The sequence below is a fragment of the Geotrypetes seraphini genome, chromosome 5 (genome assembly GCF_902459505.1).
Source record: "Geotrypetes seraphini chromosome 5, aGeoSer1.1, whole genome shotgun sequence".
NCBI lineage: Eukaryota > Metazoa > Chordata > Amphibia > Gymnophiona > Dermophiidae > Geotrypetes > Geotrypetes seraphini.
The window spans coordinates 212964721-212982784 of record NC_047088.1 but is presented as its reverse complement, the minus strand read 5'-3'; the positions used below and the strand labels follow the sequence as shown (position 1 = coordinate 212982784).

The following is an 18064-nucleotide window of genomic DNA, read 5'->3' as shown; positions in this document are numbered from 1 at the left end:
CTTTTTCATTGCCATAATCCAGTTTTGAATCTTAAAATGCCATTCATTCATTTTTTTCCTCATTCTCTTTCTCCCCTCCTTTCTTCTCCTTCCCCCCCCCCCCCCCCTTTTATGGCATTTTTTTGTTCTTTTTTCCCTTCTTTTTCTTCTTTCTTTTTCCATTTTCTTGTCTTCCTTTTTTTCCCCTCTCCCCTTTTCCCTTTCTTCTCTTTTTTTCTTTTTCTTTTCTTTACTTAGTTCTTCCCTAAACTGCTACAATGTGTACTCTTCTTATTTGCATTTAGAATGTAATACAGAGAAAGGTCACGAAGACTAAAAATTTTTTACTAAATTCATCTCGACATAAGTTCAGGTATTTATTTACTGTACTGATATACTCATCAAACATAGTGCACAGTACACAATTATTGTTGTTATTAGGAAGCACACTTTGCATATTATTAGGATCTTCATCAGTTTTATATTGATGTTAGCCTTACATAATCTCATTTTTTATCCATTTTTTATTACATTACATTAGGGACTTTGCAGTTCAAGGCGGATTACAAATGAGCTAACTGGACATTTCCAGTGAAGTTACAACAGGTTTGGTTGTTTTTTTTTGGAGGGGGTTTGGTTATAAGGAAGGAGAGGTACCTGGATTAATTCTGGAAGAACTTGCAAATTGGATATTAAATTGACTGTACGTTACTGTGTGATATAACAAATAGATTACAGTTAGAGTACAAATAAGATTACGTTACATTTCAGGGATCTGAATACTTGTTTGGTGTTTTGGGGAGGAAGAGATTATTTAAGTGGAGGTTTTGGGGGAGAATTTATCTAGGAGGAGGGGGAAGGGTTGGGTTAAGATATCTGGATAAATTTTTTGAAAAGTAGGGTTTTGATTTCTTTTCAAAAAGTTTTGAAGTCGCCCGTTGCCGTCAACAGGTTGGAGATAGAGTGGTTAAGTTTTGCTGCTTGCGTTGCCAGAAGGTTATCAAACATCTTTTTACGCTGAGTGCCCTTGAGTGGAGGAAAGGCAAAAGGGTTCGGAGTTCTTCTTTGTCTTGAGGTGAGGATCTGGTTTAGGCAGTTGTTTAGATAGGGGGGGGCGGAGCTGTTTAATGCTTTGAATAATAGACAGTAGAATTTGAATTGAATTCGTGCTTGCATAGGTAGCCTTTATTCCTTTCTATGATTTCTTTTTAATATCAAATAAATAATTATAGTTAGAATGCCTTTTTTTTGTTATGTATTTTTATATTAATTTCTTTGGTTGTTTTTGCAACAACAATTGATTTTTTTATGATGTTATATATATATATATATATATCTTTAATAAAGTTTAAATGTTTTTATCTTCATGCTATGCAAATTCAACACTAATGGCTTTGGTTATTTTAGTTTCAATACAATCAGCTTGTCTTGTTTAGCTACTTTTTATTGATTTGCCTACACTATACTTTCCTATTGGCGAAGATTTGTATTTCATTAATTTTCTTTATACCTTTTCGCTCCTAACAGTTTACTTTTTATATTTTATGCTATAGATTTCAGTATGTTTTGTACGATACCATCATTATGATTAGTTCTATTTTCTTTGCTTTTAACCTGTTTTAACTGGATGTATAAATGTAGTTTTTATATTTGTATCGTTTTAATTTATTTTATTTTTAATTTTATTATGTTTATAGACTCCTGAGGCAGGACAATTAAGGCTGAAACACGATCGTGTCGAGTCTTTCTATTCAATAAACGAGATCAAATACCATTCAGTCACCATTGTTGGGGATTTTTTTGCTTTCACGGTCTGTGAAGGTAGCATCTCCTATGTTTTCTGGATGATGTGGATGGGCAGTCTAAATGGGCCAATTGGTCTTTTATCTGCTGTTATGTTTCTATAACCATAAAGCTCTATGACCTCACAATGCAAGTGTTAGGAGCCTTAGCTTATAACAATAATGCTCTATGACCTCACAATAGAGGTAAAGAGCTTAGTCTATAGGGAGAGGAGGAGATAGTAGATGCTTTGAATGAGCCATTTGGCTTTTATCTTCCATCATGTTTCCATGCTATTTAAGTGGCCCAATTTAAGCAGTTACCTTATGCAATTAAGGGCTAAATATCGGCACTTAACCACTTAACTCCGCTCCCAGAATGCCACAACTTAAGTGGTTTTGGTGAAGGTGCTAACTGCGAATATTCAGTGGCACTGCGAATAAGTTAGGTTAGCCACAGACAAGCTTATTGGCTGGTCTGCCTTTTTTTTTTTAATTATTATTATTAAAGTGCATTAAGCCTTAACAGCAAAAACTTAACATACAGTACCATAAGTGCAAAGGTAACGTGCCAACTGTTGGGGGTGTGCCCAGCATGTCCTCTGCAGTTTTTGCTCAGAACTGTTTAGTAACGCACATCAAGCCTGGGCCACATATAGGACCGATTCTAAGAACAGTGCCTAAAAAATTGGTAACAAAAAAATAACTCTCAGTGCTATTCTATAAAAGATGCTCAAAGTTAGGCACAGTTTATAGAATAGCGCTGAATGCCAGGATCCGCACCTAACTTTAGATGCGGCCATTTACACCACCTGATATGTGTAGTAAATCCTCATGGCTAAATTAGGTACAGATTTCCTTTATTCTATAACTGCGCACATAAATACAAGGAATGCCCCCCCCCGATCTGCCATGACTCTTCCATTTCCACACCTCCTCCTTTTCAGATTTGCACATAAAATATAAGAGCGAAGCCCACTCCTAACTTTACATGTGTAAATTTTAATTAAAAACAATTAGCGACAATAATTGCACTTTATGATTCCAATTATCAGCGCTAATTGGCTCAAATTGCACACAGAAATTGAGTGTGTGCACAAATCTGCATGCACGATTTTTAGCACTTGTTTAGAATTCAGGGGATAATTGAGGAGGCATTACATATAAACCTGCGCTAATTGCACAAGTAACAGCACATGACACCGCGCTAACTGCATTGTGCAGTCCATGCCCATTCTCTGCCCAGGTCCTGCCTAGTTCTGGCCTCAACTCAAAATACACTTAGGGAAAGGGGATGGGGTTTGATATACTTACTTTCTGTGGTTACAAAGTGGTTTACATACAGTGTGCAGGTATTTATTTTGTATCTGGGGCAATAGAGGATTAAGGCCAAGATTCTCAAAAGTTTAACACCGTCGCTAAACTGTTTTCTGGCGGTATCACCTGCACGCAATTTAGCGGCAGATTATCACAACGGATTATCTCTGTCTTTAGCGAGGTTTCTAGAAGTCTCCAACACTGACATGCAAATGGGCTCTTCAACATTGAAATGAGCCCTCCGATGGATTCTTAAAAAATGCCAAGACATTTTTAAAAAGCGGAGTCGGCTTTTGGTAACTAAAAAAAGTGACTGGTCCAGGGGTACCGGTCAGTGTCAGAGACTGCTAGAAAACCCATCTGTGTTGTGATGCAACAGGGAGACAGTAATTATTGATGACTTCTATGGGTGGATCATATTTGATGAATTACTCAGACTCCTATGGGAGGGGCCTTAAACAACTTGGGCCAATCAGAGCCTCGGGCCCCTCCCTGGATGCATCAGGAAGGCTCCTAGGGCTCTGATTGGCCTGGACACCCCATAGGCAGTGCTTTAGGCATCCCAGGCTTTCTTGTAATCAGACACAGTCTTTGTCTCTACCACCTCTTTCAATGGGAACTTAATGATATTATGATATTATAAAAATGGGAACTGTTAATGGGAACTTAATGATATTATAAAATTATTTTTAAAAAGTGCTGTGTGCTCCATCCTAAAGCCAACACCCTTCATTCGTGAAGACCTTATTCTTTCTGTCTGTTCAGAGAATTATGATTCCTCCTCCCCCTCTCTCCAGACCTTGGATTCTCCATTTCAGACTCTACTTCCTATAAACCCTTAGCCCTATCCTATTGTATTAGTAAACAGTTAAAAATGGCTGAGGAAAAAAAAACCCAGAAAATGTCTGGCAACAATAGTTCCCTGACCTTAAAATTACACAGGAACCTACTGAGGAAAATCATCCCTAACAAGAAGTTTGTTGATTCTTAAATCCGAGTATTTTTAAATCAACCATTCAAGTAATCTGACCTCTGGGGGACTGCATGTCCTGGCACTCCCAGATTACTAATTTTTGGTTTTCTAAACTGAGCTGCTGTTTTAACCACAGTCATCCTCTGCAAATCTTACCATAATTGCAAGAAGCGATACCAAGCTCTCCTGCTCCTGACTTGATGATCTGACAGATAAACACATGACTAAAGTACTTAAATATATTACGTAATAGTTTGTATTTCAAACAATGGTGCACGCTAACTACTAAGAATCCCACAGATATAAAATGGGCTTCTTGGCATTCAGTGAACACTAAGCTTTAGTATAAGGGCCTCTTAGTCTTCATTGAAATGTATAAATTGAAATATGAACAACAATGAACCACCACACCCAACTTCTTCTGGCAGATGTGTTTCCTGACCATTCCTTTGACACACCTTATGGGAAAGGAGGAAGGGGGGGTTTAATGAACAGCTGTAATGGTACTAGATATTAAGAGGAGTGTGTGGCGCCATGGTTGGAGCTACAGCCTCAGCACCCTGGAGTTGTGGGTTCAAACCCCGTGCTGCTCCTTGTGACCTTGGACAAGTCACTCAATCCTCCATAGCCCCAGGTGCGCTAGATAGATTGTGAGCCCACCGGGACAGATAGAGAAAATGCTTGAGTACCTAATTGTAAAACCACTTAGAAAACCTTGATAGGCGGTATATAAAAACCTAGTAAACTTGAAACTTGCACGTTAGGCAGGCTGTCTGGTTTTAAAGGTGTTACTCTTAAGGGCATTTGTCCCCTTTTGGGAGCATTTCGACAGTTGCTCTGGACAGTTTGGTAGTTATACAATTTCTTAATATGTTTCATTATATCTTGCATTATGTGCAATATGTGTTGTGTTGCGATATAACAGGTCTTGTTTGTAAGACTTTGAATTTCTTGTTTTAATGTGTTATATTTGAAAACCAATAAAAAAATTTAAATATATATTTTTTTAGAAACCACAACCAATCACCACCAAATGCACAGGAAAATCCAACAAGAGAAAGAGGCATTAGAAAAGAGTACGTTAGAATCTCATGTCATAAAGAAGAAAATCAATAATAACAATAGGCCCAAACCAGAAACCATCAACCGAAAAGATATATTTTCTCCAACTGGGGTGTATACTAACCTTATGCTCACTCTTAACACCAAAAAGAAACACCATCGTACTATATACCATCCTCTACATACCAACAAAACAAGCTGACTAGTTACTGAACATAGGAAGGAAATCATGGAGGTAGACACAGTCAAAGTTAAAAGAGGTCTTGAAAAAAAAAAACCACTGTGCAGGGCTGTGTTTCGCCCTGCATGGACTGCTTCAGAGGCTTAACTTTTACCTTGTGGTATTAGTGAAAAACATTGCCATAAGGCGTTGCAGGATCCATGTATGCCCATGCCTATGCCCTCCATGATTTCTTTCCATCGGGACTTAGCAGACCATTTGCCTGTTTCTTAGTTATTGAACGTATACTCTATAGATTTCCTTTTTTTTTTTTTTTGTATATCATGTTTATTGAGGTCAACCAGAGTAACAAAGGGCATACAAAAGGTATATACAAGAAAAATAGAGTCAAGTCAAACTCGGCGATGAACAATGCAATACAATACAAGCACCTGTTCCAGGACTTGTAGTGACTCAATTTATGTATCACAGTTCTTTCATATCTAAAACACAGTTGCACAGGATTCCACTATAAAGCAATACTATTCCCACTTGAATTTTTCCAGTTATTCATTATAGGACCTTTTTATTAAGCTGCACTAGCAAATGGGCTTACTGCATCTTAATGTAGAACCTTCCCATGCACTAAACCCATTTCTAGCACAATTTGTAAAATAGACATTTTCCATTTGCTGAATATCTGGCCACACACTAAAAATAGCAGGCAGCAATTAAAAATAGTGCCTATTGGGAAGCACTAACGGTTCCCACATTAAGTCCATATTATTCCATTAGAGCATGCTAATGTCAGCACATTAGCCAAATAGCGCTTTCATGCCCTGACATGCCCCCTCCCCCCAAAAAAAATTAAAAAATAAATACTGCATGCATAATGCAGGCAAATGGCAAAACTAATGCAGAACATTTTAGCGCATACTGCGTAAGGCCATTTCTCCTGCATTAAGGGCCAGATTCTGCAAACAGCACTTTATCGGTTTCATTCATGTGTCAATCACACAATGGCACTGTTTGCAGAATCACGGCTACGTGAAACATAGGTGCTGGAAATCTAGGCCAGAGTTTTATAGGTCTACATTTCTGGCACCTAACTTTCACGAGAATTGCATCTAAGGACGCACCTAATGATACCTAAGGCCACTTCCAGCATTAACTATGCCCACAGTGACTTTAGGCACAGTAAGGTGCCTCCATAGATGGGATAGTAGTGCTGATTTTGGATGTGCTCTTAGGCGCCTCCCATTTTTTAATGGCATTTAATTGTTTTTTAATTGGCGCAGTCAATTATTATTGAATCAATTAACAGCATTAAATGCCTAACTTACGGCGCCATTATTAGAATCTGGCCCAAAGTGTGCATTAGTGCTTAACACAGCTTTAGACTGAAAACCCACCTTTTTGATATGGCCTTCAATCCTTAATCCTATTCCTCTGCCCTCCAATCCAGTCAGCTAATTAACCGTTCCCCTTAACTGTATCCATGACATCCTGTTTGTCTGTCTTGGCTGTTTAAATTGTAAGCTCTTTTGTGCAGGGATTGTTTTCTTCTTTGTGACACTGTAAAGTGCCGCGTACGTCTGGTAGCACTACAGAAATAATTAATATTAGTAGTAGTAGTGTGAAGAGTTTTATGGCCTCTTTTACAAAGCAGCGCGGCAACAGCCCCGAAACTCTTTAAATCTCTATGGGCTTCGGGGCCGCTAGTGCGGCTTTGTAAAAGAGGCCATTAGTCTTTGGGAAGCAGAGCTGAGATTGTGATGTCATAATACCTCATTCCACCAATAAGAGCCAACCTCATCAGTGATGTCACAATGGCTTGATTGTCCTGTACTCCTCTCTACCCTCCAACCCAGGCAGCTGATTAACCGTTCCCCTTTAACTATATCCATGACATCCTGTTTGTCTGTCTTGGCTGTTTAGATTGTAAGCTCTTTCAAGAAGAGGCTGTTTTCTTCTTTGTGACTCTGTACAGCGATGTGTACGTCTGGTAGCGCTATAGAAATAACTACGGTAATAGTAGTAATAGTAGTACTACTTGAGGAAAAGAGCCCCTAGTGGTGAAGAGCTGAAGAAAGCAAAATACGAGCAACTGAGTTGTGTGAGCTTCTAGCCGCAATCATTTCAGACAGAAGCAAAAATGATAAATTTGTGCTGAAAAGGCAGAGATCGCAAGAAAGTAGCTTAGAAGTAGCTGCCCAAACCTTTTGCCAAAATTGGTAAATATTAAGGCATTCACCCAAGAGATGAATCAAAGAGTTCAGTGCCTGTAAATATTCATTGTTAAATGGCCCTGATGGCCTTCTGTTTTAAAGGATGGTATAAAAATGTTTAGAACTAAATCTGAAATGGAGTGACTGATATACAGTTTCAACTTAGAGCTTCTAGTCTAAACACTCATTCAAGTAGCTTTAAGATAAATATCCTTCGTTCAACATATTCATTAAAATGTATCTTTGCTGAAGACCTCAGAGTGGTGTTTCTGAGGTCTTCAGCAAAGATACATATTAATGAATATGAAGTAAAGAAGAGTTGAACGAAGGATATTTATCTTAGAGCTAATCTAATCTAATGTAATCTAATCCTTAGGTTTGTATACCGCATCATCTCCACGTTCGTAGAGCTCGACGCGGTTTACAGTAGGAGAAATAGGAAGGAACTACAACAGAGGGTTAGAGGTAGAAGTGTGAAGAAAATTTAGAGGACTTGGGATGCCAAGATATAAGAGTTTCCTTAATTCCTAAGTTGGAGGGAGACTTACATTTTTTGAGAAAAGCCAGGTTTTCAGATGTTTGCGGAAAACTTGGAGAGAGCTCAAGTTCCGAAGAGGGGAGGTAAGGTTGTTCCAGAGCTCAGTGATTTTGAAGTGGAGGGAGGTCCCTAGCTTTACTTGAATGAACGTTTAAAACTAAATCTTTACATGTGTTTGTATATGTCTGTGTATGTCAGTGGCTGTATTATGTGCCTCTGTGTATGTGCCTATTATGTGCATGTGTTGCTCTATTTATATGAGTTTATACGTTTGTATGCAAGTGTGTTATATTTTTCTGGAGATCTGATCACAGAGTAGCATATTCATTTGTTCTGCTTAAATTACAGAAACGACATTTTCTTAAAATAAAAAAAAACACAGGAAGTTTTGATCTAATTACGGAATGTGTGCTTTCATGATTTATTGTGTGATATGGTTCAATCTAATTTTTTTTTTTTCTCTGTTGAAGCAGAGAGGTATGGAAGTAATGTGATTTAAGCCTCCATAATTGTATGGTGAAAAGCGCAAGATATGCTTTCAAAATGTCATTGACTGTAATACAAATCAATGTTAAATAGTTTATGCAGGAAGCACACTTTCACCAAATGGGCCTTAAAGCTTTCTGTGGGTCCCGCTCTCATTACTACAGCCAGCTATTATGGTTTAGCACCCTCTTAAATTATTTATGTCACCAAAAAGCAAAGCACCACTGCACGAAACATTGGGCGTGTGGTTTCTAACTTGCTAATGGTACATAAAAATCACTAAAGGTAAATGCTTCTGTACAAAAGTCCCCGTTTCACCTGAGTATCTCCATTTATTATTCATACAGTTAAATGTGCAGTGGCAGGAAGGTCTACCACTCAGGTCCCTCTGCTACATTATTAAAGACGGAACATTCAACAGACACAGTCAACAACATTCAACAAACAAAAAAGTTCTCCCATTATATAGTTATGGAAAATCGTTTTCTAAAGAATGATATAGAGGCCAGCACTGTGACAACTTAGAGGCACTATTCCTTTAAGCAGCTCTCCTTGGAGTGCACACCTATGTGCTATAAATGTTAAGGGGAAGCAAATGTCCAAAAAGCAAAACTGTAAATGCTATGGATTTATAAGATCATGGATTAATACAATTATCAGGTACTACAATGAAGGATTACATGCAAAAGGCTAAAAGGTCATTAAATAAAAATGTTTTGGTCGTTTTGGTTTTTTTTTACTAAAGTGCATTAAGCACCATGAAGGAATCTATATAGGAACCTGCCGTTCCCACTTAACACTCCCTCACAGTTGCAGAACCACCTTAACACTCAGACTCCCATCCAGAGGAGAGGAGACACAGGAAAGGAAAAAAGGGGAGAGTGTAGCTCAGGAAGTTAAAAAGCACTGGGCACAGTTAGGTCAAGGAGGCCCAGAGGGAAAAATTGGAGCCCTACCACCTATATGACTCCCAGACACTTCTACCACCTACATGCAACTCCCAGACTCTACATTCAAGTAGGCCAAGTTCTCTTGGAGCCTTGCAGAACTGTGTGTGATAACCAGACCCATCGCCAGCCAGTGATTGTTATCTGGTGGGAGACAGAACTTTATCTCTGGATCCTAGGCTTGAGACAAGATGAAGATACTGTTTTTGGAGAGAGTATTGCACGCCATGGTCATGCTAAAGCAGGCCACAGGACAATTTGTGAGTCTAAAAACATTATTTTACAGTGCTGTTAAATGTGCATTTGTCTAATACTGTTTCATGTTAGTCCTATTACTAATCTTCAATTTGCCATTTCCAATTTTACCTCATTGCTTGCATTTATGCTTATATTTGATGTTAACAAAATTATGTAAAAGTTTTAAACTAAATTGTACCTGCTGTATACTGCTTTAAGTGAATCTCTTTATAAAGGCAATTAATAAATCCCAAATAATAAATTTCTTTTCATTTTTTTCTGCTTAATTGACTTATTTGCACTATTTTCATACAGATTTTGCTCATCTTTTTCTTTCTCCGCCTCGCCTCTGCTGTGACAGAATAGAGGCTGCTCCCCAAGTCTGTGCCTATCCTGCCTGCAGCAAGAATCCCTCCGCCTGAACCCCCCCTCCCCCCCCCCCGACCATAACAGCAGTCTGGGATGACCGCAGTGACTTCTCCTTCCAGCCTGGGCCCAACCACATTAATAGCAACTTCACTGCAGTCTTAGCTGGTACCAGACACCCTAGTGCTCAGTATTTTACCAGCTCTGCTTATAATTAATAGCATTAAACATCTCCAGGAGTTAATTAAAACCTTATTTTCTTCTATGATTTGGGCCCAGAATATGCCAGAAACTCTTAGGGCTCCTTTTACAAAGTTGCGCTACTGATTAGAAGCATGCTGAATGCAAAAAAAGCCATTCTATTCCCATGGGCTTCTTCACATTTAGCACACGCTAATCAGTAGAACAGCTCTGTAAAAGAAGCCCCCTAGTTTTCTCCTGATCAAACAAAGGACTACCATGGAGAATTGTAGTCTGCTAACTGCTCTCCAATACACACGCACAGGAACCGATCACCAGCCCACAGTAAAGCACCAAGGACTAGCCCCTAAACTAAACAGAAAAATAATTCTGGGGTCCTTTCATTAAGCTGAGGTAAGAACCTTATGCAGGTTTTTTCCTGAGCACTAAGACCAATTTTAACGCAGCTGGAAAACAGCCATTTTCCTATTTTTCCTATTAAAGGGCAGGTGCTGTTGCCTTTAGCACACCGCCATGAAAAACGATTATTGCATGAGCACTTACTGACACCCATTTTGCCAGTTGCAGCAGGGTGAAAAAATGGCAGTAAAATATCCCCAACTTTTTGCTGTGATTATTTCACTGTCCGAGAGCATCAGGCCACAAGGCACTTGCTCGATACCCCTGACCCGAGTGAAGCTCCTCCTGCTCAAACCCCACCCCCTACAAAGACCAAGTCCCCCACCTCTACTCCTAAGGTAGTTCTTGCCCCTCTAAGGGTTACATTTATAACAGTTGTGATCTGAGGAGTGGCATTGGGCAGTCATTCCCTCCCACTTCAAAATGGTGCCTCCAGCGGCAGTCTCACATGACTACCACTAGGGGTCATATTTCCAATGTTCTCGAGCTGCTGGAATAACACGACTTGGAAGGTGACTCACCAGAAGGTTATTCCTTTAAAATGGGATTCAGCAACCTGTGAGACCGAGATACTGCAGGTTGCTGAATCCTGCAGGAAATTGTAATGCGGTAAAAGGCAATCTTTTACTGTACATTGATAACTTCCCCCCCCCTAAATGTCATTCTTCACTGCAGAGGAAGATAAACAGTGGGGTGTCACAAGGGGGTGTGAAACAGCCAGTGCTGTTCAACAAGGACAAGGAAAAAAAAAAAAAGAAATGCAGAACAATTTATAGTAATTATTTATTTTTTTTCAATTTTGAATTAGATCTGTTGAGTTTTCTGGAAAATGATCAGTTTGGTATTAGACTTTTACAGATATTTTCTGAAAAATGAGTTGTGCTAGGATGAATGGTTTGGAAGATAATTCACATTTAAAATCAAATACTGTATATAAATAATTTTCTTATTTTTTAGACAACCCCCCACCCAAAAAAACTAAGAAAGGAATAAGTAGTACAATGACAGGGTCTGCAGATGACATAAATTGATTCCAGATTACCAAAACCAAACTGATGAAGAGCTAAGAAGGAAATCGCAAAACACTGTGCGAGAATGTGGCAGAGAAATTTTATAACTTGGTAAGTGGAAAGATACAAATATACAGATTTCAATGTGCATGTTTTGGAAAAAGACAAGAGATGGGGGGGGGGGGCACATGATAGAGACCAATTTAATACCTGCAAGGTATAAATTCATAGGAGGTGGATCTCTTTCAATTGAAAGGAAGCTCTGGAACCAAGGGGCATAGAATGAGAATGAAAGGGGTAGACCCAGGAGTAAATGTTCCAAAATATTGCCTCCCAGAGCAAGCGGTACAAACAAGGACCATATCTGAATTCAGGAAAGTGTGGGGCAAGCACAGAAGATCTCTGGAGTGGGAAGGATTGTAGAGATGAGCAGTTGCTGTGAATGTGCAGACTGGATAGGTCATATGGTGGCAATTCTATAAAGGGGGGGTTAGATGTAAGTGCCCCAAAGCTGCCCAGGAAGTGTCTATTTTATAATAGCATCTGGGCACCCAGAGAATACTAGCACCAATCTGCATTAGCAGGCCTTCTAGGCACATATATTTACACCAGGGATATGGGTGCACAAGCAGCACACACAACTGACAGCATTACATTGGGTTCCATATTTAGCATTTTTGGGGCCATCACTAGCAGTATCCCCAATATTCAATGCCAGGCCATATCCGGGTAATGACATTGAATATCCAGTGATAAATAACTTATCCAGTTAGGTGGGATACTCAGTACTTAACTGGATAAGTTAAACTGGGTAACAATAGGACTATGTTTTATGAAATCATAAGAACTTAAGAATTGCCATACTGGGACAGACCGAAGGTCCATCAAGCCCAGTATCCTGTTTCTAACAGTAGCTAATCCAGGTCACAAGTACTTGGCAAGATCCCAAAGAGTAAAACATATTTTATGCTGCTTCTCCTAGGAATAAGCAGTGGATTTCTCCAAGTCCATCTTAATAACGGCTAGAGAGGCTTAGTAGTTAGAGCTACAGCCTCAGCACCCTGAGGTTGTGGGTTCAAATCCCGCACTGCTCAATGTGACCCTGGGCAAGTTACTTAATCCTCCATTGCCCCAGGTACATTAGATTGCGAGCCCACTGGGACAGATAGGGAAAATGCTTGAAGAACCTGTAAGTAAACTGCTTTGAGTGTGGTTGTACAACTACAAAAAGGCAATATACAAATCCCAATCCCTTTCCCCTTATAGTCTGTTTTAGGAAATTATCCAAACATTTTTTTAAACCCTGCTAAGGTAACTGATCTTACCACATTCTCCGGCAATGAATTCCAGAGTTAAATTACGCGTTGAGTGAATAAATATTTTCTAGTTTGTTTAAAATCTACTACTTGGACCTATTTATCCGGACTGCCCACAAAATAGCTGGCTTCAGCTTAGGTGCTAACCAGGTATGTTCAGTGGCAGTACCTACTTAAGTGCTGCTGAATATGTATATCCCAGCGTATCGCAAACTGTGTGCCGCGGTGAGATTACAGGTGTGCCATGAAAGGCACATCGTGTAGGCAAGTCAGACAGCACTGGCGTCTCTCCTCCTCGCTGGCACCTCCCCACTGGCGTAGTCATTTTAGGGTTAACAAGATCAGGGCCCCACCTGGAGGGCCTCTGCCCATACGCAGATATCAACATGTCACACATGCATGTGACATCTTCACATAAACCATCTACGCATGTGCGGAGACCCTCCAGCTGCAGCCCCGAGTTTAATGTGCCATGGCTTGGAAAAGTTTGCGAGACACTGGTATATCCAGTTAGACCCAGACAGGAGATTTAAACAGCCAGGAGCCTCTTCTGGCCATAAAAATCACTTTGAATATTGACCCTGTTGTGTGCCTAAGTAGGAGATATGCTCATGTCCTCCTCTCACAATTAAATGGTATGACACTTATGCCTGTCCTTATAAAATAATGCTTAGGGCACATTAAGTGGTATTTTTGGTTGCATTTATTCACAAGGTACACACAACTGTACACATGTAGTTACAGAATTACCTTTCTCATGCTTTTCCATCATTTTTTAAATGTTTCTGTGGAAAAAAAACGCCACTCTCATAAGCACCCACTGACTCCCAATTTAGAAATTACCGCTTGTGAACGAGATCATGAAGCCACTGTAGATCTTTATCTGAAAAAAATGGCCCACAGTGCAGCAGCAGACAAAAAGGCTAATAAACTGATAAGATTTACAGTTTCCCCCAGAAAACATAAGCACACACATTATACTATCACTCCAAGGTGCAACCTGTATCTTGAATGTTTTGTGGCTCAAAATGGTATAGAATATGGTAGCCTAGGTAATTAGGACTGTGGAACCACTTCCTTAATATCAGCAGAGCCTCAGTAAATTAGTGCTGTGTGGCTTGGAAAAGAGACAATTGAGGGGGGCGATAGGATACAGAAGTACACAAAATCGTCAAGAAATTAAGAATGGAACTATTTTTTTTTTTATTTATTTAAAATTTTTAATAGTCGCTACATCCTACTATTCTGAGCAAGTCACACTATATAACATTCATAATGTCTACACAAATATAAGACATGTCATAACACTATATATTCCTCATTAGCCTTCTCTGCTATATCATCAGTAGCCTTCTCTATTAATTTGCACTGAGCCATCTTGAATAAAGATTTATTTCCAAAGGCTCAGAATAGGAAACAATCTTTTTTTGTTTCAAAATACAGAAATGAAGGGCACCCAAAAAAAAAAAATTATCGGATGGCAGGATTTAAAACAAAAAAATAAGCACTTTCTTAACACACACAGTTCACTCATGGGCATTCATTGCCACAGGCTTATTGTGAAGCCCAAAAAATATAACTGGACTCAGACACGGATTAAACAAAATGTACAGAAGATGGATTGAGTGCAGGTTAAATGTAACATGACAGTTAAGGTTCAATGTGTCTCTAAATCATGACATCTGAAAACTGGAAGTGTGTGGCTTCAGGTGAACCATTCTACAAATGCCCTGTATCATGTATACTTCCTCTAAGCACCCACCCTTGTTTACCAGGGACAGGACACTAACCTACCAGGACCCCTCACTCAGAGCCATGTGGCTACTTTAATGTTTTATTCTGGTTTGTTTGTTTGGGTTTTGTTTTGGTTTTTGGTTTTTTTTTTTGGGGGGGGGAGGGGGTTCAGTAAGAGGAAGGTGTTGAGTGCCTCTACCCAGCTCAGGAATGTTGTAGAACTGAGGCCAGATGCCACCTAGTTAAATGGTGTTGAGGTCAATAATAATAATAATAATAACTTTATTCTTCTATACCGCCACAATCTTGCGACTTCTAGGCGGTTTACATTCAAGAGAGCTGGACATTCAGCGAGTTACAATATGCAGAGTCAGAAGAAATACAGAGTGCATCAACTTTAAGAATGCGAAAATATAAAATATACATTTCACTAAGAAATTTCCGAGAGGACCTGTTAGGAAAAGGTCGCGAATTACCAAAAATACATTGAAAATTATAGCAGCTTTGAAAAAGTTATGCTATAATCAGCCACTTAGATATGTTCTATAGACAGACATATCCTGTATCTTACAACCAGAATAAGCATACTATCAAATACAGACAGGAAGTGGAAGAAAAATGCTGTCATTCATGTTTCAACTTTAAAAAGCTCTTCCCAAAAATAAGAACAGTCCAGCACCATCACAGCTATTTAGAATGAATTTGGTTTTCAAGCTTCTGGTGTAGCTTTGGAGCTTAGAAATCACTCTTAACTACTTGTTTTCAGCAAATGCTGTAATTTACACTGGCTTTACTTCAGAGCATATAAAACAAAAGCCACCCACTGGAAATGATCAGTCTTTGAAAAGAAATATTTCACGGTTCATGCAACTGTACATATTAAGTGATTCTTGTAATCGTCAAGAGCAATGAAGATCACTATTAGATGCATACAGCTGCACAGGGAGGCTGTGCTTCTTTTCCTATCCTTTGGTAGGGGGACTAGTGACCACTACCCAGCTGGCCATGCATAACTCTGACTTGCCAACCTAATGCCTGTAAAGAAGGAAGGCAGCTTTGGGGGATGAAGAGAGTTATTTTCCCTAAATACCTCCAATAAATTTCCCAAGCAAACTGTAAATAACCATAAAGTGTATAGGAAGAATACATTCATTTGCATGTCATCTTTGGATCCTTTCCTGTATCTTTGCCAGAGATTTCATATTTGACCCAAAACACTAATGCCACCGGATCATGACTGTCTCCTTACAATTGCACTGCTGTACCACACACGTTTCCCCTGCCTTCCCTCAGAATTAATTGTCTTTACTTGAAGGTCAAAATGCCAGAATCTGTCATTGCACAGCACCAGTGAAAATGCGGTCTCTCAAAGGCAGGGCTACATCCCATGCAGATTTCCTCACAAATCTCAGCAGAAATGAATAACACTTCCAAAAAGAAACTGTGGAGTTGATAGATAAAACCAATCAACGATGAACATAATAATAATAATTATTTTTTTTTTTACGAATAGATTCAGTTAAGTTAGCTAACAAAACTGCCATTGATTTCTCCCACGGCAGAGACAGAACCAGATCCAAAAGAACCAGCACCTCTTAGGGCCGGAGAAGGGTCCACCCCACCCCCAACCCTGTCCCTAAATCCAAGGCCACTCCGACGCCTCCCGGCCAGGTCAGCCACCCAGATATGGCAGCGCAAAGGAACCGACTCCCCCTCCCCCTCCCCCCCCCCCCATCCGGGGGCTCTTTCTCCTCCAAACCCAGCTCCCCCCCGTAACCCGATCCTTGCCGGCAGAAGAATCGCGGGGGAAGCCTACCTTAGCCTGGAGATACTGCGGGTAGTAGTAGGTGGTGTACTGAGGGTACATCTGTTGTTTCCACACTTTGCCCATGAAGCTGGAAAGACAAGCCTGCAGTGCAGGGACGGGAGGACTGAGGGTTTCCGAGGACTCGCTCTCCGGGTTTTCTTTCCCTCTCTTTCGGCTGCCAGTGGGCTCCAGTCCTGAGCCGGGAAAAGGGAGCACCGATCACCCGGGCCAGAGCGCGGCTCCCCGGGGGAGGGGACAAGAAGCAACAGCCAGACCCCGGAGGACCGGGAAGCGATCGATAAAGTGGGAGCTGCGACGGCTGCAGGACTCGGTGGAAGCAGCAGAGAGCAGAGCCGGCTGGCGGGGGAAGAAAGCGTGGGGGGAAGGGAAGGGGGCGTGTCCCTTGGATTTGCCGAGCCAGAAGGGGGCCGAGGTGTCTGTGTGTGCTGAATATTTACACTGGGAGCTGTGAAGGAGGGTTTATTGTCCTTAAAAGCAGGGTGATCTTCCCCAACGAGGAAAGGCCACAATCTCTTTTTTTTTTTTTTTTGTAAATCCACTTTCAGTTGTGGTCGTCACGGGGACGCAATCCTTGCTAAGTTGTTTGATCTGTGCACAGCTCCTCTCTGTTCAATCGGTAACCAGGCGTATCCGTGCATCTTCATTGAGAAAACTCCTTTCCTGCAAACTTGATTCCAGAGAGTTGTAGGAGCAACCACAGGAAAACTTGGGAAAAAGCAGTCTCAGATTTGCAAGTAATGGATACTGCACAATGGAGGCATTGGGTGGAGGAAGTGTGGAATTTGACCTGGATTCAAAAAGTGCTAGCCAAGGTTAGACATGAACGACCTCCTCCCCCTCCCGCCTTTTTTGGCCTGTTTTCTGCCCTCTGATTCACAAGTTTCTCATTTCTGCAGTAACTTGGACAGCTAACAGATCACAGGTAGACTACCAGATTACCCTATAGCCTCCATTTTTAGGTGTTTTGCTTATGCAATAAAGCAGGGGTGTCCAACCTGCGGCCCAAGTGCCGCATGCGGCCCCGTGAAGTATTTTGTGCGGCCCAGGTCAAGGGCGATGCAGTGTTTTCCTCTGCTGCCCCCGGGTGTTTACCGTCTTGCCGGCTCCCTCCTCTGTCTTGCTGCAGCATTTGTATGGCCCCAGAAACATTTGTTTGGCCAATGTGGCCCTGGGAAGCCAAAAGGTTGGACACCCCTGCAATAAAGCCTCATGGGGGACTGGGCCAACATTAGAGGTTGGCAAGTAGGGCAGTTGCCACAGTGGAACTCCCTCCTTAGTTTATTCCATGAGCCCCTGTGTCACTTGGCCCTGCTTTGGGAGGATCAGTCTGTCTGTCCACTCATATGTATAGGGTTAGTTGCAGGTGTGCAAACAAATCTATACGTAGGGACAAATGCAGGTGTGAGCAGCCATGGCAAACACCAGAGAAGCAGGTACAAATTCCACTCACAGCAGCAGAAGTTCAGCTGAATTGCAGCCCTAGTGAAAAATGGAGCAGGCTG

The 18064-nt window shown here is 40.7% G+C and overlaps 1 protein-coding gene across 3 annotated transcripts in view; it reads right to left on the bottom strand.

The window, feature by feature from the left end:
• The window catches only part of RBMS1 (RNA binding motif single stranded interacting protein 1), a 457592-nt gene extending 440268 nt beyond the window's left edge, over positions 1–17324 (bottom strand). For 2 of the 3 annotated variants that reach the window (XM_033944639.1, XM_033944640.1), the window contains exon 1: positions 16551–17324. In XM_033944639.1, the coding sequence (XP_033800530.1) occupies positions 16551–16625 (75 nt within the window). In that variant the 5' untranslated portion in view covers positions 16626–17324. The remainder of the gene's footprint in view (positions 1–16550) is intronic. The other variant, XM_033944641.1, reaches the window with a different exon arrangement.
• Positions 17325–18064: the final 740 nt, after the last annotated feature.